At 43.5% G+C, this 22,987-nt stretch overlaps 1 protein-coding gene across 1 annotated transcript; it reads right to left on the reverse strand.

Moving 5' to 3' along the window:
• Nucleotides 1-986: 986 nt before the first annotated feature.
• Nucleotides 987-8,053, reverse strand: FASLG (Fas ligand). The gene is made up of 4 exons (XM_075615516.1): nucleotides 7,705-8,053; nucleotides 3,908-3,953; nucleotides 3,471-3,527; nucleotides 987-3,028 (listed from the first exon to the last, which is right to left on the reverse strand). The coding sequence occupies exons 1-4, from the start codon at nucleotides 7,957-7,959 to the stop codon at nucleotides 2,637-2,639; spliced, it is 750 nt and encodes a 249-aa protein (XP_075471631.1). The 5' UTR covers nucleotides 7,960-8,053; the 3' UTR covers nucleotides 987-2,636.
• Nucleotides 8,054-22,987: the final 14,934 nt, after the last annotated feature.

The raw sequence follows: 22,987 nt of genomic DNA on the forward strand, positions 1-22,987 counted from the left end.
AATGGTGCAACGCGCTTGATACACACACACCTCTCAGCTCCATGATGTTTCCTCGCCCCAGGATCTTAACACCTCCTCCTGATTGGCTACATTACCCAGCAGCAGCCAATCAGGATGAAGGAAGCTGCCCAGACCACTAACAATAGCCCTGCTTTTTCCTCGCTCAGGGAAATCCCATGGCCGCCAAGCCAGTCAGGTCACTATGTCCAGAGATGTAATACCGGACACATACATGTCCAGTATTACCTCTTTTTTTTTACTAGACAGAGGATCCAAATACAGGACAGTCTGGTTCAATACTGGACACCTGGCAACCCTAGCCAGAAGCTTAGCCTGACTTCGGGTGCTCCCAGCTACCGGCAGGATAAAGGCAGATCCGGCGTGGGAAGAAGCGGCAGCAGCTGGGGAGAGCCAGAGCCCAGTGGTGGCAACCAGAGGTAAGTGATAATTGTATTTGTGTGGGGAGGGGAGGGCAATTGTATTTGTGTGGGGAGGGGAGGGCAATTGTATTTGTGTGGGGGGGGGCGGTAATTGTATTGTATTTGGGGGGTGGTGGTGGTAATTGTATTGGGGGTGCAGTACTGATAATTGAATGGGGTGTGTAGTGCTCTCTGTATCTTGGGTGGGGGTGTAGTTGTGTCTGTATCTGAGGGGGGATAGTGATGTCTGTATCTGAGGGGGGGTAGTGATGTCTGTATCTGAGGGGGGTAGTGATGTCTGTATCTGAGGGGGTATTGTATATGTATCGGTGTGTGGGTTGTTTTGAAAGGCGAATTGTATGTGCATTAGGGGGATTGTGTGTGTGGCCAAGAGAGGAGGAGGAAATGAGTGATAGCGGGGGGGGGGGGCTAGAAGAAATATAGGTGTGAAAGGGGATGGCTCGCAAGGCCACAAATGGGGGGGGGGAGAGGGTATTTCGTTCATTCAGATTGAGTGAAGAAAAGAGACAAAGTACACAAAATAATACCATCAGGCAGCACTGAAGCTACAGTCCATAATCATTTTACATGACAGCTTCAAAATGCTTTTCAAAAGGTCTAAAAATGGGGCCTATAATTAAATGACAGATTTAAAATAATCAATCATTTTGCTGGTTATTGTGGACTGCTATAGAATACCTCCTAAAATAAATAAATCATGTTACATAGTGACATACAAGGTCATATTTACAACGCGGTGTCAGCTGGGCCATAAGACATCTTTCAGCGACATCTATTGTTACATGAGTTAACACTACTTAGTAAATATGGCCCACGGTACTTTACGAAAAATGAACTATTTAACCAGCAATGACTCATTCAGTGCTCCAGTAATAATGCTAAAACTGGCTATACTCAAACCATTTCACACAGCAGTAAAATACATTCCATCCTAAAATAAAACGTACGTTTTTGTCTCAGAAAACCCAGGACTGGCTTGGTAAGGAGATGAATGAATCAGCTTTTAAGGGACCAGCTTAAAACAACACGTTAAGCAGTAACCATTGGACAAAGCCGTGAGGTGTTGTACACTGCACATTGTGACTCCTCTGTAGAGTGCATTCATTTTATTCTTGTGCTCCCCTATATCTTTCTATACCCGCTTACTTTCCCTTGCACTGCAAGCTTTTGGGGCCTTATGCAGAAATATTTTGGTAGCCCTTCACCCACCTATTATTTCCATAACTCCCATTAGTTTCCCCCAGGCATTGACGGCCCCCTGGCAACTGCGAGGTTGAACGCTGTATAGTATTTTCCGAGTTCTTGCTTTTTTGGGGGGGTCTCATTCTCAGGTTATCCAAATTTCTCCACACTGGATTCCCTTTCATTGGCCCCAATTCAGTACATGATGTAACTGTCCCTCTTCCGAGTACTGAAATCGGCAAGATTTGGGAGTTCTGAACCAACAAATGGAAAAGTTCTTATTTTTATCAGTGCGACTCCATGAAAGGCTATAAAATTATGAATTGAAAGACCAGCAAGAATGATTCCAAATCAGCGAGACCCACAAAAAAAAAAAAAAAAAACAGTGAGAGTTAAGAGTTCTGCTTCCTAGTGCTGGGGAAACATAGAAGGCATTATAGTCCATATTATCAAAGGAGAAAAGCCTTGGCTTTTTTGGGGCAAAACAATAGAATATTGGTCTGAACGGAAATTCTTCCCAAGTGCATATGTTTGGAGATGCATTATTGCTTACATTGTTCTGCCACTTATTCATGGCTAGAGTCTTAATCTCAATAAACATTCCCAAATTCAGCTTATTTTCAAACTTCATCTTAATCACAATGTCTACTGTATAATAGAATGCATTTGGAGAAAGTGCCTGTTCTTTTTACCAGCCATTTTGAATGGAAATTAACATGCCCTGCATCTGTATTTAAAATTGCTCCAATTCATTAAAATATAGAAAGAGCTGCAGATCTCTAGGAAGAGGACTTTGTTAGGATCAATAGATTCAATAATAAAGACTGTTCCTTTAATGTAGAGAATCTTGAGTCACGCAGTAGAGGCCCTTGTACAATGGAGATCAGTAATAATTCTCCCGCTGTAGGGGCCTGTAGTTCAAGGCCCATCCTCATACACCACCATCCATCAGCTCGAAGCGTTTCTCTATTATAAGTTTGTCTAGTGAAAGGTCCCTGGTAAATCCAGACATCCTCAGAGTTTGTAAAGACCAAAAAATGTCTTTGATTCCTCTACACTTACCAAGTTGACATCAGAGACATTGACATAAAGAGCATCAGACCTACTGAGGTTAAACACTGCTCCCAGGTAGCTGTGTCTCCCCCACATGCCATTACTGGGGCAGTACTGGTACTCCACAGTTTCCATAAGTTTTAGATCACCAGGGTAGGCCTTGGATTTCTTGTAGACCATATGAGACAATTTAATGTTCTTGCAGGCAGGGCCCCGGAAGTAGATGGAGGAATATAAGAAGTGTAGGCCTGTCTCGTTCACCACCAGCGCTCCGTTTTTGTACTGGATGCCAGAGGTGAATGTACGTCCATATTGGTCCTCCCAAACCAAGGGCAGTTTTGTGCTCGATTTACCTGAGAAGTTAATGAGTAATGTATTTATTTTTTCTTAGCTGGAATAAACATTTAAGTCAACTCAAAAGTCTAATCTATCTCTAGGTTGGCACAGAGTTACACATCAGTGCAATAACTGTAAGGGAAAATACCAATTGCAAGTACAGTATTTCATTTTAAGAGGTAAAACAAGAAAAAAGAAGACCAATATATTGTATATTCACATCTGTGACTGTCGGAATTTTCAACTCCTACGCTCTTTTTTTGGTCATGGGAACATAGAGCAATGGTCTTCCCAATTACAATGGACCAAATGAGAAGTATTGCTGAATGCACTTGGGGCTCGGCAATAAAACCAGTGCTGGCTCTCTCTGACCACCAAGGACTGAAGCTTCTAACAAATATATTTGCTCTCTTGCTATAGGAGGTAAAGTAGGAAGCATAAAAAGATTGTATGACCTACCTGTTACATGAGCAGCCAGTCGTCCTCTTTTCTGCTCTGGTTGTTGCTTGTTCAGCCCTGTGTGCAGATCAGAAGACCAGTTATTCTCATTTGACAGGGTAAAGGCTTGTGCTGTTCATTCCGTTGTCAATAAAGGGAATGTGTATGCTATTTTATCTATTAAAATAATAATGTTGATATTTGTATCTGCTCACATAGAGGAGAAGAGGTATAAAGACTCGTGTCCTGTTGGTACAGGATGATAGTGACTTGCACTGGGGGGGGGGGTTGAACTGGATCCAGTATTGTTCCCAGCTTTCTTGGCTCTGTTCCAGAGCCACCAGTCTGGCTTCAATACTGGCTACATAATCAAGGCACAGTCAGCCAACGTAGTAGGTGTTATGCTACAGTTGACATATTTTAGAATAATAATATTTGAATGTATGGAAATATCTTACCTACTAATTTTTCGAAAGCAGGAGGTACGTGTGTGTCACTCGAAAACTGTAGAGAGATTAAGTGAAGACAGAACAAGTAGGTTACTTGTGTTCCTTTACCATTGTATATATCCACAATAAATGGCCTTGGAAATTAAAATTCATATTAGAAATGGAGACGTTTCTGTGACATGATTTGAAATAAGTTTATAAAAAAAAAATACCTACAGTGTCTAGTTCAAATCCGTTTCCTGGATGTTCCCAAATTTGACATTCAATATCTGTTCTGCTGCGTAAAAGACGCCAAAGGATTGTTACAGTTTAAATCGATGCGGATTAATCCAAAACCGCCATTGGATACAATCCGCCTGGGAATTTTAACAATTCATCTCCGGATTCCCGCAATCCATTGATGGATTTTAAGAATCTAATCTGCGGATGGATTGTCGGTGTTAAAAAATAAATACTTTTTTTTAAAAAAGCTAATTGCCATTTTTGAGACTGGTCCATGCAAACCCGCGGACCAAAGGAACTGGCTGAAAAGAATTCGCCCATCTCTACTGCAGTGCCGACTCCAGGATTTTAAACCTGTTTTCTTCTGTCCAAAATAGGCATCTTACTTGGCACCACCACCAAGCCAATATACCCCGCTCTCCCACATGACCATATAAAGTTGGTAGGAAGACTACATAATGGGTTTTAAAGGGTTCATCCCAAGTGCAGATGTAGTAGACTTCATTGCTCTCGTTGATAACACAACATATAGTTTTATCATACAGAATATCTCAAAGTTTCTATAAGATTAAATGACAGTTATAATGCAGAATACTCCACTGTAACATGCCAGCGAAAACTATATCCTTTGCTACTACATCTCTATGACAAAAGGGACCCGACAGTGACACATTTAATGGGTAAAGGGTTAGTCCCATGTTGTAGGACCAAAGTGACCCAATGGCAGCCATATGTTTAGTGAGTTAAAGAGTTCATCCCATATATGACCTAAGTGACCTAAATACCAATGCAATATTATATGAGTAAAGGGTAAGTCACATGTAGGAATACAGTTATAGAATTAATTATATGTTTAACAAATTAAAGGATCACTTCCATGTAGGACCAAAGTGATCTAATGACAGTGACCCCAAAAGTTAAAGAGGCAGGCATGAGAGAACAAAGACGACAAGTAGGATTTGGATCATTTGGGGGTCTCTCTCCTTTTGGTCTGTTTCACAGGAAACCCTCTGGTGCAAACCCTGACTACCACAAAGTATTGAACATTCAAAACTAGCGAGGTCCTGTATGTGGCATGTAAAGCAAAGCCAGCCGTCTGCACTGGGTGCTCCTTGTTTAGACCTTTATTTACTAGGTAAAACATAAATGTATTGTTACCTAATAGCTCACAATACAAACTGTGGAAGAAGTTAAAAATTACATTTGAAGCTTCAACAGTGTTTACATTTGGGTATAGAACACTGAATTTGACTACACACTTAAGCACTAATGCAACCATGAATATATCATTGGAGCCCTCCACTAATTACAATTGCTGACATTCTTTGATGTACTGTACGAGTGTAAATATCTTTATTTATATATACCACCAACACTGTACCCAATTCTTTATAAAAAAGACAATGGAATACGGGGAATTTAAACATTCAAACAGTGCATCAAATAGAAAAATTCATGATAGGAAAAGGAATTCTTGCCCCGGAAGCTGGCAATCTAAGTGGTATGTTGGGACACTGACAGAGTAGTAAAAGCTACAAGTTTGGTGGAAGGCAGTGCCTGGTTAAAAGGATTAGTCAGTGTTTCTGTGCAAAGAAGGACTTATGAGTGAAGGTTATTAAAATACTTCATACAGAAGGTTTGTTATGAGACCTGACTTGAAGGTAAAAATATGATATCACCTTATTGCACTAAAGAAGTCATTTATTGTATGTAGGAAGATGGCACGCATGCCATCCAATACCAATGCTTTACATTTTATCTGATAAGAAATTGAAAGTTGATAGTTGGCAGATTCATCGAAGTCCGAAGTGGGGTATCACATTAACATCCATTCAAGTCAAAGCCAGATAGGGGTGGGGAGGTGGGAGGGGGAGGGAGATCAGGGCTTGATGAATCGTGGCATTGGAGTCACTATACTGAGCAGATGGATATAGGGGTATGATGTGAATGTGTTTCACAAGCTGCTTGTAGTTCTTTCATGCTAAAGAAACCTGTATAACAAAAAATTCAATGGTAATGCGGGCTGTGACACTGGACATTTAACCTTGCAAGGGAAAAGCCGGCACCCGATACCTAGACCTGAATCTTGGAAAACAGGGAGGTCCCCCTGCTTCAATCCTATGTACTAAAAATAAAAGCAGTGCGATCGCCTGTCAGAGCTGTGCAGGGAGACAGACAGAGAGACCGCTTCTCTCTGCGCACGCCTACAGACTGATAGCAGCCCGGAAGGATTAACGCAGCGGCAGTCCCAATCAGAAGTCCCTGCACTGCGCTTGACCCCGATCATGCCGCCCTTGCGCCGCGGTCCTCTCGCTCCAAGTGACGCACAGGGTGAAGTTGAATTGTGGCCCATCTGTAATTCATTTTTATCAAGTCACTAACCTGTGGTCCCACAACATACACTTCCATGGTTATAGCACTTTTCTCCCAACTGGAGGCAAAACGCTTCACAATTAAAGTATAGTGCACGATACACAGCACCTAGGATTTTACAGACGGTGCCTGCCCAGATGAGCTTACAATATATGATTTTGGTGCCTGAGGCACGGGGAGATAAAGTGACTTGCCCCGGGTCACAAGGAGCTGGCACTGATAATTGAACCAGGCTCCCCTGCTTCAAAGTCAGTGTCATTTTTTTATAGAGACAGTATCTTTAAATCACTGAACTACTCCGCACAATAAATATAATATCCTGACGAAGTCGCCGCAGTGTGACGAAACGCGCGGAGCTGTGACGTCATCGCGCTTGTGTTGGTGTATTTGGAGTCCCTGGCTTCCCTGCGCTCCGGCTGGCAGTAATTTCAAGTGTTACCAATCATTGTATGAGGGAGCAAAGGACGTGCAGGCATTGGATGCTTTTATATCTTGCTGCCAATTGATGGTGAACCTGGGCTGTTTACATCCACTCTGCAAACCTGGGACTCACCCTACCACCGCAGATGACCACAATAGAGATTTCTCTCCCACGAATGGTTCTGTTTGAAATCCTGTAAGTGCACATTCTTATGGGTTGCTGATTTTTTAAATAAATGTACCTTATTTTTTACTCAGTTACGTGCTATGGAGCTTGCGCTTTTGTTTGTTTTTTGTTTATATATATATATATATATATATATATATATATATATATATATATATATATATATATATATATATATATATACACACACACATACACCCACACCCCCAAACATCAAAAGGCATTAAATAAAGACTGTGCCCCCCACGCCCCCCCCCCCCCCCCAAAAAAAACTTTAATTGGAAGCATGAAAGAGTTTAACAGCTTATAAAATAATTTTTAAGATATCTACACTTGTCGTTTTTGTTTTTGTTTCGTTTTGTTTAGTGTCAATCAGATACATTTATCCTATTAAACGTCACAATGTCCTTTGTTCAGTTTCGTCCTGCGATGGGCTAGCCCTTTAAATGTACGCCCTGTAGCAACATTTATGGAAGTGGTAGTGAATGAGGTTAATAAAATAAATACTAACACTGTTCACATTTATTTTAGGTGTCGGCATTTCCTATGGGGATTGCTTTATTCTGAGCAGCGAAATAGGCAGAGACAATGTACTGTACTGTACCTCTTTGACCTGGTCCAGTTCCTTCTGCAACTGTAGGATTTTATAGGTGCCCAGTCCAACTCCCACAAGAGCCAGAAGGACCAGGAGGAAAACGATCAGCAGGTAAGTACAGGTACCATCTTTGCGCTGTTTCCTCCTGAAGTCCGGGAAAGGAGGCGGTGGGTGCGTGTTGGGGTAGGCAGGTAGTGGGGGGCTTGTTCTATGTTGGTTCATCCAAAAAACGTGGGACTGGTCATAGTTCATGTTCTGCTGCATGATTGGCAAATGTTGCCAAGACGTAGGTCTTCTGCTGGCGTCTTCTTACCGATGCAGCTGCTGGAGGAAGGGGTGAGTTTATTCCTCTGGGGTTAATAACTTTATAGGTTTGCTCTTGCTTTCCGCCTGCTCTCTAGTCCCCACGCCCACTCTTCCTCCCCAGCTCACTGTTTTTTCTGAATGCTTGAACATATAAAGTGTGATCAATCAGAGAGGTACAACATCCTTTCAGTTTCTGATGCTTTTCAAATCACACAGCAAGGCATACGGATAATGCAGCAGAGTGAAAGCACTCACCCAAGCAACATTACCTGCGCGGTTTTAGTGTTTATTTTATCATTCATGTGCGGTTTTAGTGTTTATTTTATCATTCAGTGTAGGACTTTCTATATTGTTTTTCAAAATCTTAGATTATATACCAGTTTTATTTTTTTACTAAAAGTAGGATTATTGCTTTTTCTTATTACCAGAGTAATGCTGCTCATACTTGCTGCAAACTGTTGACAATTAGAGGTCAGTTGGGTTTCTCAGGCAGAGATTCACTAAAGGATGCAAAACTTAAGCAGACCCCTCATTTATTTCAATGGGAGTGAAGGCGTGATAATGTTTAACTCAGTTTAGTGAATCTAGGCCTCAGTGAAGGCTGTGGGAATGAAACGCATAAATACGACCTCAAAAAGGCACAGGAAAAGGCCCTCTCATCCCTCATGATTATTGGCTCCCTTACAGGGACCTAGTGGGCTAGAGCTTCTCTAACCCAAAGCTAGAGCTTCTCTAAACAATTAACTTATTAGCAAACTCCATTAGGATACCCAATTAAAAGAAAAATTTTCATAGTATTCAATTAATCCAAAATAACCAAAAATGATTCCCTGGGTCCTTTTGGGGAAGGGGGTACAGGACCCATCCCTTGATCAGGGGGGAAGGAACTAATGGGGGTTATCCTGCGGAAGAAAATCATGTGTCCCACCTTGTGTCCTGAAGCAAAAGATAAGAGCAGATGCGGCCTCGGAAGTTCAAGCTGTATTTTTCTGCTTGGGCGTGAACAGATTTGGCCCTGAGCGATTGCAAAGCCTGGTAGGGACTCCTGGCAGCAGCTGCATGGTCTGGAGAAGAGATGGGTGAAACATTTGCCAAAATTCGAATTTGAAAGTTCCTTTCAGCAGCAAATATCCGCGGATCAATCTAAAAAATGAAAATTCACCGGAAACCACTATATGCAAATTTGATCGGACATCCATGTTCATTCAAATTTGGAAATACATGTTTGAAATGCTAAAATATGGGTTTTGCTGGAGAGGAGATATCCCATTCGCGTATCTCCCAGGTGTCTCTTTCTCTCCTGTCCAATCTGAAATTTGGTTAAAAAAAAAATCCACAGATCAAATTTTCCCTAATCCACCCATCTCTAACCATGAGATTCTGCTCTGACTTGGAGATGCTCAATCCCATCTAAATATTTTGAGATGTTTAGTATATTTCTGGACCAGGAGGGTCTGGAAATAATTACATGCTTCATTACCTGGACAACTTACTTTTCGTGGGACTAGTGGCTGTTGGATATGTTCAAGCAGATGGCTGCCATGTTTAGGGTGCCTTGGGGCATGAGAAAACTGAAGGTCTTTATGTATTCTCAAGATGAAGTTAGGTTAAGGTAAAGATGATGTGTAGGCTGCCAGAAGAAAAAATGTAGGCTTTGAATGGAAAGCTGGGGGAAGCATGGAAAAACTAAAAAGGCAGCTTTAGTCATTGTTGGGTAACCTGGAAATAGCTTGCCGGGTTATGCCAATATGGAGAGTGGTTTCCCATAGGTTGGGAAGGGATTTGAACCCGCCTCCTAATTGGTTTCCAAGGCCAGAACAACTGACCAGAGTGTGAAGTTTTTCTGGAAACCAATAGTTAGAGAGGGGCCAGTGACTAACTGGAAGATTGAATTGTTTACAGATGCCTATGGGACTGTGGGGTTTGAGGCATATTTTTCTGGTAGCTGCTTGGCTGAGCCATGGCCGCAGGACTGGAGGCAGAAGTTTGTGCACAGCTTAGGTGGCCTGGGCGATGAGGAGGATCGGTTCAGGGTGCTAATGCACTTGCTTGATGAGGGGCTATGGCAGTTGAGGTAAAGTTAGATTGAATTGCCTTTTTTCTGGAACCTTTAGTGGGTTTTGTACTAAGCACAGACTGGCTTTAGGGTTCAAGAGGCAATTTGCTGTAATGCATAAGATGCGGCCGGTAAACCTCAGGCTACTGTGGGAACTAATGAGGTCTATGTCCAAGATGTGTCTGTAGTTATTTGACTGCTTTGAGGTTGAGGGATTAACCAAGCCTTTATAAAATTTAAAAAAAAAAAAAAAGGGGGGGGGGGGTTTGAAGAAACGAAAAAGCCTTGAGGATGCTAATTAGAAATCCAAAACAAAATCAGTGGCGAAAGGGGGCTTGGCTTGACTATTTATGGTTTTGGTGGTAGCCTATTGTGTCCTCTAAGGATTTTAGCGAATTATGTGTATGCCAGCCTGGTGGGCAAGGGCACATTTCTTAGGGATGCCAATGGTGAAGCTCTGTTCAAGGTTGTAAGGGTCTTTATGTCGTGTTTGAAATGAAGGGGTTGACACCAGTCTGTACAGTTCTCATTTATTCTGAATCAGGGCCAGTACCGAGGCTGCTTGGCTGGGTTTTTATGATCAGACTTGTCACAAACAGCACACCTGTGAGCACGTGACTCGTGTGTATGCAACACGTGTTAATACACAACCATCGCGCCAACTCAATCTCCTCACAGGGCCCCAAAAAGTAGTAATATCTCCCCTCAATCCATCAGAAGTACAGCCTTAAATCGCTACCTGTAAAGGTTCTGGTCCTGGGTTTTGCAGTAACATGCCCTTACGTGGCCATTGCAGCCATCTTTGATCTTGGCAAACCTCTTCCTGGAGTTAGTAATTGGCTACACCTGCTCTAGGGCTTTAAAAATCAGCCATCTTCTCGTAGCCCCAGCCAGAGCATGGTGTTCTGTTCCTTGTGTTACTGGACTCGCCTTGTTCCCGTGGTTTCCCTGTTGCCGACCCCAGCCTGTGACCTCGGCCTGCATCCTGACTACGACTACTCTAACAGGACTCTGTCCCCTGATCTGGTCGGTGATTATATACCCCTGCATCAGCTCTGCGGGTCCGCTTCCTATTGGAGACGAGCATCGTTATACTGCCACCACCAGAACAAGTTCCTTCTTACCTGCAGAGTTTGTGGTCTTAGTTTACTAATAAAAATATGTAATCAACGTACAAAAATCCGAAAATGTAGTTACTCAATTTTAAGTGTGCAAAGTTCAATAAGGGCACAAAGACGATACTTATTACATTTTAGACTTAATAAATGTAACACCGCTACTCCTCCCTTATACTTTACGCAACACGTGGCCGTAGGTCAGATAAAGTGTAAACATACCACGGTGATGTTTTTAGGATAACAATAGTTATAAGGTGATTATCGTTGTGCACCAAGATAAACAGTATGATCCCCAAACAGGAGAATCAGGCAATACATATGGACAAACACTTCCCATATGTCATTATTCCCTCCCACAGTACCTGTAGGGGTGCGCAGGAGTCACGTTCAGGCACAGAACTGGTACTGCACCGACACACTTTATTCGAGCAAATACCCAGTATGTACCTGGCAGATACCTGGAATGCGCCGCTCCTCACCTCTGACAAGCCCCGTTGCGTTTGCCTTCCCAGCCTGGGTTCATGCCTGGCTGACGGGCGGCTGATCTGTTAAATGATAATGATTAGGATTTAATAGGCTGCAATGCTTCGCGTGTCTACCAGATGGCATAAATTCATGAATTGTAATGCAGTATATATATATATATATACTGTGCAGTATTGCAGCCAGCGGGAATAAAATGCTTCAATCCCTGCCTGGAAAATACCTCAATGCACTCGGGCAGAAAACAGTCACAAACCTCAATACACCCGGGTATACCCGAATTCGTGGGACTAGCCGAGCTCGAATAAAGTGTGTCGCCAGTGTAAGAAGCAGAATAGTCAGTCAATGAGGCCAGCTACAATCCAAGTTTGGCTATAAAATCCCACCCATCCGGTTTGGTCTTTGCTTGTCAAACATTCTGTTTACAGATCCGGAATCATTTTAATCTTGTTCCCTATCGTGGCTTCTTTCTCTGTTCCTCTTCACTGCTCCTAGCTCTACAGACATTCAGGTATCTTCTTGTTTTTTGTCTTGCATTCCCTTTGCACAATTTTGTCCTGTTTATTATTTTGTCCCTTGCTATTATTGCTGTTGCATGTAGAACTGCAGTTCCTTGCAACTTACCTTGACACCAATTGACCCTTTTATTATTTAGCTACCTGGTGTATTGGTGTAGCTCTGCACATTTTTGCAGATTCCATTTTGTTTTCCGTCTTGTTATTTTTGTGTTATATTAAATTCTATCAGTTTTTATATATTTCGGACTCCTCTTTTGTGGATTTTAATGCTACCTCCGAGGGTCCCATACATCTTAATGCCATAAGACTGTGCAGATGTGAACCCATGTCTCTCTGAGGAAAAGAAGAGATCCAGCGCTCCATTGATTTCTGAATAAGAAAGATTTATTGTGCCACACAACGTTTCGACCTTATGGTCTTTTTCAAGTGGTTTCGACCTTATGGTCTTTTTCAAGTGACTTACAGTGAAACCCATGTCTCTCCCCATGACCACCCGACCCTGGGTATAAGGGCCTGTGGAAAGGTGCCGGAACACCGGTGGAGCTCTTAGATAGTGTATTAACATAGCAGGCCTGTACTTTTGAAATACTTTGGCACCCTTTTTCTTGGCTCTCGCTGAGGATCTCCTCTATCGCTACCTGTGCCCTCTGATATGTGGCAGATGGTTGCTCCGCTTTGACTCCCCTCGTGGAGAGGACCTGTAATTTCCTTGCCCAGCATCCGTTGAAACATGAACTTCACTGGCTGGCTCCCAATCACTCCTGGCCAATCATGAGATCTGTCAGAATGCAGCAGTTCTGCCTGTGTGCGCAATGCCAGGGACTCAAGTTTCTTCACCTTAGTCCCGTCTCTCCAGAGTCCAATGTCATTGGCTGAGGCCCTGTCCATCAAAAACCCCATCCTGAGCAGACACAAGAGGTGGCAGACAGGAGGCAATGTGTCTCATCTTTCAAGGGGGTTACATATACAAAAGTAGTACAGTGTTTAGTTATAGAAAATAATGCTACAAGAAATACAGTATACAGCACAAAATATGTAGACAATTTAATATAACAACAGGGTATAACAAACAGGGTCTGGAGTTGGAAGTATGATAATTCATGTGTCTTTTTGGCATAACACACTCCATGTTTTTTCTCCTAAAACACTTGCATCGAGAACAGAATTATCCCACCTTCTGTTGCATGTCCTTAACCCTTACTGCCCATCCACCCATTACTCTGACACTTTTCTGGCTTGGGGAGAGAAAATCTATTTCTTTTAAATGAAAACATGTCCAAATATAGAAATACTATCATAACTTTCTTTCTAGAATACCTAAAAGAATGCCACCTTCACTGTTGCATTGATATAATTAAAATAAACGTGTGGATATCCATATTGATGTGATAACTTTTAATCTTTGAAGGTGAAATAGGTATCTGATATGTAACAAAGCAACATGTCATATCTTATATCAATTTAATCAGCTAATCTCCCTTGTCATAAATAAATCTGTCACATCCTTGTGAATTCTAGTGAATCCCAAAAATCTTATATTTAGAAAACTAATACATGCACAAGGAATGTCTTGCTAGTCCCATCCTCTTGCGTTTCCCAGATCACTTGAGGGATTTCTTTTCTTTTCAGGTACATAAAAAGGGATTTGCTTATTTCCACTGTCAAAAAGATTTGTGCATCCAGGGTTTTGATCACCGGACAATCCCAGAGCAGGTTGCCCTTAGATAACATCACTTTTAGATGTGCCGATGTGCCAATGTGCCAATGTGCCAATGTGCCAATGTGCCAATGTACCTCCCCCAAATCGCATGTCGGGCCATTACTGGGTATTTGTGGTGCATACCTGCTGGTAACAAGAGGGCTGAGTCGTCCGCGGTAACCTTAGGACATAGGAACAGGCTCCTGGGGTCCATACCCCACGTAATACTTAGCAGTGCAGCGCCTCCTTCTACCGTAGGAGCCAGGGATATGGAGGCGATCTCCAACGGTAGAACTGTAACTCTTCCCCCAGATAGATCACACACCAGGCAGGAGGTATATTGCAGAACAGGAACGGGTTTATTACTACTCTTATTGCAGTAATACAGGTACTCAGCAGTCACCTCCCGGATCACAGTCTCTTCTCTCAGATATCACCGAAGATAGTCCCTGGACAGTCACTACGGGCCTAGGGCACCCGCAGCCATCCTAGCTCTTCCCCACCTCCCTGGCAGAGGTATAGTCACTCTACTCCTCCCCGGAGGGAAGATCACATGGGAAGACCCCAATCTCAGGCTCCCCAGTCATGACCTGCCTTCTTCATGGGGAAGGACACCAACTCACTCACTTTAGGGCCATCTTGCCCTTAAGTACAGCCAGAGAGCGGGCATCCCATTGGCTCAGCCACAACAGGATATGCCACCCCCTGCCGTCACTCAAGCACAGCACCAAAGGATGAAGGGAGAAAACCCCATGATAACTACTGGCAAACCTGTGAACACCAGGGTTTACTGCCAGCCCATTGGGTAGAATTAGTAGCCAGGGGGTACCCTGCTGCACTCTCCCTCTGGTGGAAATACCAACATCCCCGCTTGGGGTTCGAATTTTTCGGGTACCATCTCTGATGTAACCTGAACAACAAAATAACATTTCACATGATATACATTAATATTCATGATCTACAGTTTCATTGTGAAAACAGCACAGATCATATATTTGCATAAACACATACAAAATGGCCGTTCATTACCATAGGTTCCTACAACATGGAGAACCTTCTACTCAATAATAGTGCTCCGGTTCCAGTGGCTAACTAAGGCTCTGTATGACCGGACAGTGCCACTGAAAATATCCCATTAGGGTGGTCTGCGCACGGCATGATCCACTGGATCTAAATCGCGAACATAGCGATTTTCCTGGTAACATACTGGGCACCCACACCCAGGTATTATCTTAGGCATGTACACACTTGATCCCGGGGAACTATACCCAGATGACCCACAAGAGAACATCCCGGGGCTACCATTACCATTCCCTTCACCTTCGTTATACCAATTTTCATCCGACTCCTCGGAATCCCAATTCTCTCTAGAACTATTAGACCCCCAGTTATCCTTGCAACTGTCAGTATTCCACCCAGGAATATGGTGGAGCATCTCTTCACTTTTCCATCTAGATAGACTAGGTGATGCCTCTTAACCCTCATAGTGCAGATACTCCTCCATGATCTCACTGTCCCAGGGCGGTTTGGGCATAGGCCTATGGGCCATTCCAGTAGGGTGTACTAGGCCTAACCTAATCTCTCGCTCGCAGCGTCTCATGGCCTGTACAGGGGTGAAACTGCCTATTGCCACTGATGACGACCCTGTATGTGTGGTAGTATGTGTGGAACATCCCGACACAGACATAACAGACATTGCCCGCAAACTTCCTTCAGAAATAATACTGGACGCCCCCACAGACCATTTATCAAAATCATTCTCCCAATCTCGATAATCCTGGGAAGGTTTGAGAGACTTAGCTGCTCTTTTACTCCTCCGCAAGGAGTAACAGTCCCTTTTAGCAATGTCCGCTTCTTCCGGTGGAACACCACCCTCAGCCAGCTTAGCAGGTGTGGGAACATCCGGGCACACCGGAGGTCTAGCTTCCTTTATAGCCAGATCCTCAGCCATTTTCTGGCGGGCCATGCATTCATACATGGACCGAATAAAGGCATCTCTCTCTATTGGGGTAATAGCAGTATTCAAAATCTTCTCCTCCGCCCCAGTGGTCGCTGTCCTTTCGACGTCATTTCCTGCAGGTCTCACGAGGTCCTGGTGCAACACCAAGTCCCGCACCGGAAGGGCGTCAGCATCCGGCGGTTGGCCGGAAGTAGCTTCTCGATCATCTGCCTGGATCTCGGCACCGGAAGGTACCTCCATCACCGGAGAATCACTGAGTAGGCCTCTGGATACTTCCACGTAAGGTAGGCTCATCTGCCTTTCAGGTCTCACAGTCGCGGTTACTGTTGCAGGACTCCTCCGTCGCTCTGAGTCATTAGAACTGTGGCCTCCACAGCATTCTGTTCCTCCACAGCGTCGGTCGGCGTATTAGACAGCGGTCGAAACACCACAGAAGACCGTCTGCTACTGGTACAGGAGGACGAGGGCAGGGACACCTCTGTAGGGGAAAGACACCGGATAATTTCCGAGTGATCAGTGGCAATTGGCAGAGCCGGTCCCGACTCATGCACCTCCGAGAACAACAGTGTCTCATCACCCCAGGCAGTCATCTTACCTGACATCTCTTTGGCTGGTTCCGGCTCAACGACCGTCTCTGGTTCCTCTGCGGGGACTGGGTCTGGAACCGTCTCAGCTTGCTCTATGGTCATCGGGATACTCGAATCCACTTGGGCCTAATCTCGGGCGCACGGGCCTTCTGAAGCCTCCATACTTGAGATAGATTGAAAAGCAGCAGTATCGACTGCCCAAGTATTGAGGTCAGTCACATCTTTCTTGGCAAACTCCATAGGCCGCAGCATCGTGGGCTACAGGAACTGTGCTGCGCAGCAGGCACACGGCTCCCCAGGTCAATTCGCCACCTGGGAAGTCGCATTTGGGACAGAAGCATCGTAGGCACCACTTCCCATCCACCTTCATCACCAGGAGTTCTCCTGGTATCCGATAGGGGTCAAAGTCCATATCTCCAGATATCTTTCTCTGTAGACACAGGCACAAGAGCAAGGGGAAGCTCACTCCTTTCACTCGCCAGGCTCCGAAGAAGTGAGGGTGCGGTCTGCTGCATCCGGTACCTCTCTGTTTCTTCAAAGTCTTTAGGCATTGGCTGTCCACGTGTCCCCTTCCTCTGGTGGAGATTAGAGGAGGGACACTCGGCAGCGTTGACTGGGCGTAACTCTGGCTATTGGCTGAGCCAGTCACATCGCTTGGGTAGGGTTCTGGCTATCGCGCCAAACCATGGCAGAACTTTGCAAAAAGATCACGGGCAGCCTGTTTGCAAGCCGCACGTGCGCCATTTGGCTTGGCGGAAGACGCCATTTTGGATCATGCAACTCACGTGGTGGATTCCCAAGTAAGGGAACCTCCATTTTGGGTACAGTCCGTTTACAGACTCGTCGGCAACAAGAAGCGATTTCCCTGCGATTCCATGATATTCTATGTGCATTTCCTACTTGTGTATAGTAAGTAGGATTCCAATTTTTGTCTGCCAGTGTAAGAGCAGCTGTATTTGTCAATTTTATTGTTTATTAAAAAGTATCTTTTGTTCATCTCACGATCTTGAGTACTTTCTAGTCCCAGGGAACTAACCATTCCCTCACATTTGGGCATTTGCTCCACTTTTTTGCAGTATCACACTATGTTTGTTTTATTTCTCTTTTTCCACATGTGCTGCATCCCATGATAAATACCATTATCTGGATTCAATCATCGCTTGTTGGACTTACCGGCCCATTACCCCTTTAGATCTGCACGGTTGTATTTGAACATATATTTCTATCACTTGTATTTTTGTCACAATATGTTGGTTTATTATAGTATAGGCGCCACTTGATAACATTTTTATTACAATATGTAATAAGTTACTCACGAGTACAACACCATTGAAGGCATTTATTTTGAGCAACTTATTGCCCTGGAAAGAAGAACTTGTGCGTACAGGTTACTCATTTTAAACTATCCTTTAACTAGATATTTAATTCCACTGGTGTCTACAGCAGCGAAGAGATTAGTAAAGTACCTGATCACATTAGTTTATATAGGCGCAGGCTAGTTTGTCTAGAGCAGGGATGGCCAAACTTGGTCCTCAAGGGCTACCAAGAGGTCATGATTTAATGATATCTCTGCTTCAGCACAGTGGCTCAATTAGGGACTCAGTCAATTTTAAGGAGCCACCGGTGATGAAGCAGGGATACAATAGTGTAAAAGCACCAAGCCATGCAAGTTATTTGTAAAACATGTTCAGCACTTGCTGCATGCTTTTGAAAGTCTTTTAGCTTAAGAACTGTAGAATACAAAAACTAATTTTGATTAGCAAACATCACAGTATACACCATATCATAAATAACTTTTTAGACCGTCACAAAAGCACCCCGTTTTACATAGCGTGCGCAAAAACGTTCACATTAATATTTTTCAAATTACAAAGCTACTGCATAACTAACAGAAATAAATAAGGAAATTAAATTGGAATAAAATATTTTGCACAATGTGCTCCCCAAACTTCAGATGTTCATGTTGTCTGCTTCCTCTCCTAAAGGTGACAGCCCCTCCTAGTTTGAGAAGAGCCCCCCTTTGTGGTGTTCATAGATCTATTTTGATCCATTACCAGAAATCTTTAACGTATGCGAGAATATTTTGGTTTACCCATCTGGATGTGGACACCCTGCGTCACCGCTTTCTCAGGGGGGGAAGGAAATGCTCAGTTATCTTCAGCTAGTCACTCAACAATCACCTGATGACCTTGGGGTTGTCGGCTTCACTCAGAAATTGCAGGCCAAAGCCATGACTAAAGTCAAGGGGTTCAACCTGATAATGATGTCACGCAGCGGTTTCAAATTTTAACATAACCCCCTCCTCAACCGAAACTTAATGTAAACGTTTTCATTTATGACATTTATGGGTGGGGGGCTTAGGGGGGTTAGACTAAAAGCCAAATTGAAGCCTGAAGAGCAGAAGCAGGTTTGTGGATAGTTCATTGGTCTCTGAAGTGAGTTCACTTAGTTGGGAGGCAGTGTCAAACCTGTGACCTTGTTCTCATTGTGAAACCATACTGTAGCTTCTAGCACTGGGTCAGACTACATGCCCCAGTATCCTTGCTATAAGTGTGACATAATGGAATCATGTACTGTACTGTGTGTTGGTTTCCCTTAGTGTTGCTTAGATTTGCAATTTCCCGCATAGGGCCCCTGACTGGGATCAGAATCCCCTTACTGTGTACTGTATATTTCGTCCATGCATATTGGATTAGGAGTTTAGTAAGGACAGGTGAAGCTGATCCGATTATGCTCCGGAGCTACTACTATTAGAACCCCTGCTAAGTACATACTCATTCCTCTTCCAGCATGAGAACAATCTTGGGCCATTAATATAGGTGCTATCTAGATAGGGCACGTCCCTTAACTCAGGGGTGTGCAAACTGAGGGGCGTGAAATGTTTCAGGGGGTGGGGGGCGCGGCGCTTACAGAGGCTCTGCTCTCTTCCACACATTTAAATTGAATGCTGGGGAGTGCGCAATTCCTCTAAGTCCCATACCTTGTCTCCAGTGGCTTATGGCAACGCACCCTCAAATGATGTCGTGACATCAGAAGACGCTGAGAAAAGGTGATGGGGCTTGAGTAGGGGGGAAAGAGAGCAGGCAGGGGGCAGACAAAACTTTGTGCACCCCTGCATTAACGGAGAACGATAAACTGCGACAGGTGACTTAAAATACATATCTATACACACAAACCTATTTACAGGCCTCACAATGAGGAACTCTGCCACAACTCCGGAGAACCTGCTTCTCGAACATTGGGTGGAGCTATATATACAATTCTATCTCCCTATGGTGACATCACTGGTTACAAGACATCCTACATCACATGGTGGGGAGGGGTAATACCAGAGTGATCCCAACTGGTTAACCCATTAAGGCCATTACCGCCTTTCACTAAGTAGTCCCCAGAGAGGTGCTAAATGAGGAAAGAAGGAAAATAAATGTTGAAGAAATAGAATTATGCAGAACATTTAGCCAGTTTCATACAAATGCACTTTATGATAAAAAAGTAATCATATGGCTTATTGTGAAATCTCTGCATATCTAAAAAGAATATCTCCGTAGTAGGCCATAATTATATATTTTAAATAAAAAATAATATTATATATGGCTTATATAATCACAATATTAAAATATAAATGTTAACTTTAATATATACAGTATATAAAATATACCAAAAAACTATTCTGAAGTGTTGAAAAGTAACTACACTTAATCTTTAGGGTTTTTTTTGTGGAACTCCAGCATTCCACTGATCTAAGAGCTACGTTTCTCTTCTGTCAATTAGCTCTTAGTACTTTTCACAGGTTACAGGGAATAGTTTTGCAAAGCTAATAAACATCTTGAATTAGGATATAACCATAATGTTTATAAAAATGTAAAAAAAGGACAAAGAAAAAATAAAATGTAACAATTACATTTGCCAAACTGTCTGCTGTTCCATAGAACTGCTCACACTTCCAGTACACACATCAAAATGACAAAACAGGATTGACAAACAGCAATGTGGTGACTGCTTTTAACACCATAAAACAACAGTATTACCAAACCTTGGTAAATGGGCTCTATGTTCTCACTCAAGCAACACTGATTGTAAGTTCTACTGTATGTGGGGATTCGTGTGTCTTATTATAGGCTAACAAGGTGCTCTGCATTTTAAGCATAAAACAGATCAAAGCATTGCAATGTGAAACACAATGTCTCAGACCTTTGAAACCGCTCCTGCGGTGGGCTTAATGTATACCTCAAGCTCGTCTAGAAAGGGCAGTGTTGCTTCTTAGAATCACCCACTATTTCCTATCACAACTCGGCAGATGTGCATCTACCAATACAAAGTAACAGTCCCCATGACCCAATCGGTTGTTTGTAGTTCTGAGCTAATGGACAACAATTGTACTTCGCTGCTAGAACATGGCAACACAGCCCAAGATGCATAGAAAGCCACGGGTGCAGACACTGACTACAAACGGCTAAATGATCCTGTCTCATGTACAGCACCCCTTCTGTTCTGCCATTCTGTGTCACATGATCTCCATCACCTGAATCCAGCTCCGTGCGGTCATATTTCTCCTGCATTTATATAGTTCTTAAGGTGCCAAATAATAACATTAAGAAGACTTGTGCGCTTCCATTATAATTCTGCAAATAAAGGAGAACACGTTGATCACAATTTCAATTCTGACTTTTTACTAGAGATAGGCAAATAAGTCAAAATCCAATCCACGCAAGGATATCCGAAGGCGAATTGGGCAGTAACAAACTTGGGTGGATGCTCATTAAACCTCCATCAGTTTAGTTGCGTGGATTGTATTGTATGTCTTTATTTATATAGCGCCATTAATGTACATAGCGCTTCACAGCAGTAATATACGCTACAATCATAAACAACACAATATAAATAACACAAAATGGAAAAAATGCTTCAGACATAAAAGTAGCATTAAGGAAGAGGAGTCTCTGCCCCAAAGAGCTTGCAATCTAATTTGTTGGTAGGAAGAACGTACAGAGACAGTAGGAAGATGTTCTGGTAAATGAGTCTGCAAGGGGCCAAGGTTAATGTATAAGGTGTATAGTATCAGCCATGGGGCTACTCATATGCTTCCTTAGCAGGTGTGTTTTGAGGTGGGTTTTAAATGTGGATAGAGAGGATGCTAGTCGGATATTGAGGGGAAGGGCATTGCAGACATGCGGGGCAGTCAGTTAGAAGGATTTAAGGCGGGAGAGGGCTTTAGATACAAAAGGGGTAGAGAGAAGACATCCTTGAGCAGAACGCAAGAGTCTGGATGGTGCATAGCAAGAAATTAGGGCTGAGATGTAAGGAGGAGCAGAAGTGTGTAAAGCTTCAAAAGTGGAGGAGGAGAATTAAGTGCCTGGTACGGATTTGATAGGAAGCCAGGAGATGGATTTCAGCAGGAGAGACACTGAGACAGATTTCGGAAATAGTAGAGTGATTCTGGCAGCAGCATTTAGGATAGATTGTAGTTGAGTGTATCCACGTAGGAGCCGAAGCACAGCCACACCAATGTAGAATAGGACACAAAGGTTCTTTCAAGAATTTATTAGCTAAAAAGGCATAAGGACAGACATCCTAATAGCACTCTGACATGTTTCACGCACATGGCACTTTATCAAAGAGATACTCTCTTGCTGATTACCTGCCTGGATGCACGCCCGTCTGGACACGCTGTGCAGAGGCTTTTCCTGCCTTATTATTCACACCCGCTCCAGCTGCTTTGGTGCACGGCAACCTAACCCTTGGAGGATTTCGGCGGTTCCTGAGCTGAGGACGACACGCTTATGGATGGTGACGACATCATGTGCGGTGCCATGGAGTCAGCGTGATCGCCTGACCAACACCCGGTGATTATTACCACGAGTGACGCCGTGCTTACCTACCTCCAGGATCTCCGCAGGGGAACCGCCACCAAAAGTGAAGGATCGGGGCTCCGGTCTAATATGAGCGGTTATTGAGTGTAACCCTACACCGTTATTTCATTAGAGACATTGAAAAACGCACTTACAAAACACGCACTTCTAGACATTCATCTCTGACCCTTCAAGTACTGGACATACGTCTTTATACTACAGCATTGGTTCCAGCATGACACCACTACTATTGTTTTTAGAGCTCCGGATACCTTGGTCTTTTTTAGACCAATTTTCTTCTAGATTGTAGGGGAGACAGGTGAGAGGCAGGAAGGCCAGACAGCAGGTCACAGTAGTCGAGAGGGAAGAGACAGGCATAAAAGTAACATTAAGGAAGAGGAGTCCCAGCTCTGAGGAGCTTACAGTCTAATTGGTAGGTAGGGAAAACGTACAGAGACAGTAGGAGGGAATTCTGGTAAGTGCATCTGCAGGGGGCCAAGCTTTATGTAACATGTGTCCAGTATTATCCACAGTGCTATTCATACGCTTCTTTAAGCAAGTGTGTCTTAAGGTGGGTCTTAAAGGTGGATAGAGATGGTGCTAGTCGGGTATTGAGGGGAAGGGCATTCCAGAGATGTGGGGCAGTCAGTGAAAAAGGTTTAAGGCAGGAGAGGGCTTTAGATACAAAGGGAGTAGAAAGAAGACATCCTTGAGAA

Source organism: Ascaphus truei, chromosome 10 (genome assembly GCF_040206685.1).
Source record: "Ascaphus truei isolate aAscTru1 chromosome 10, aAscTru1.hap1, whole genome shotgun sequence".
Classification (NCBI taxonomy): Eukaryota; Metazoa; Chordata; class Amphibia; order Anura; family Ascaphidae; genus Ascaphus; species Ascaphus truei.

Coding starts and splice junctions, on each gene's coding strand:
- FASLG (XM_075615516.1), bottom strand. CDS start 7,959: ATGCAGCAGAACATGAACTATGACCAGTCCCACGTTTTTTGGATGAAC. Junction 3,528..3,907: donor TGCTTTCGAAAAATTAGTAG/GTAAGATATTTC, acceptor ATCTGCACACAG/GGCTGAACAAGCAACAACCA. Junction 3,029..3,470: donor ACTGGCTGCTCATGTAACAG/GTAGGTCATACA, acceptor TTAACTTCTCAG/GTAAATCGAGCACAAAACTG.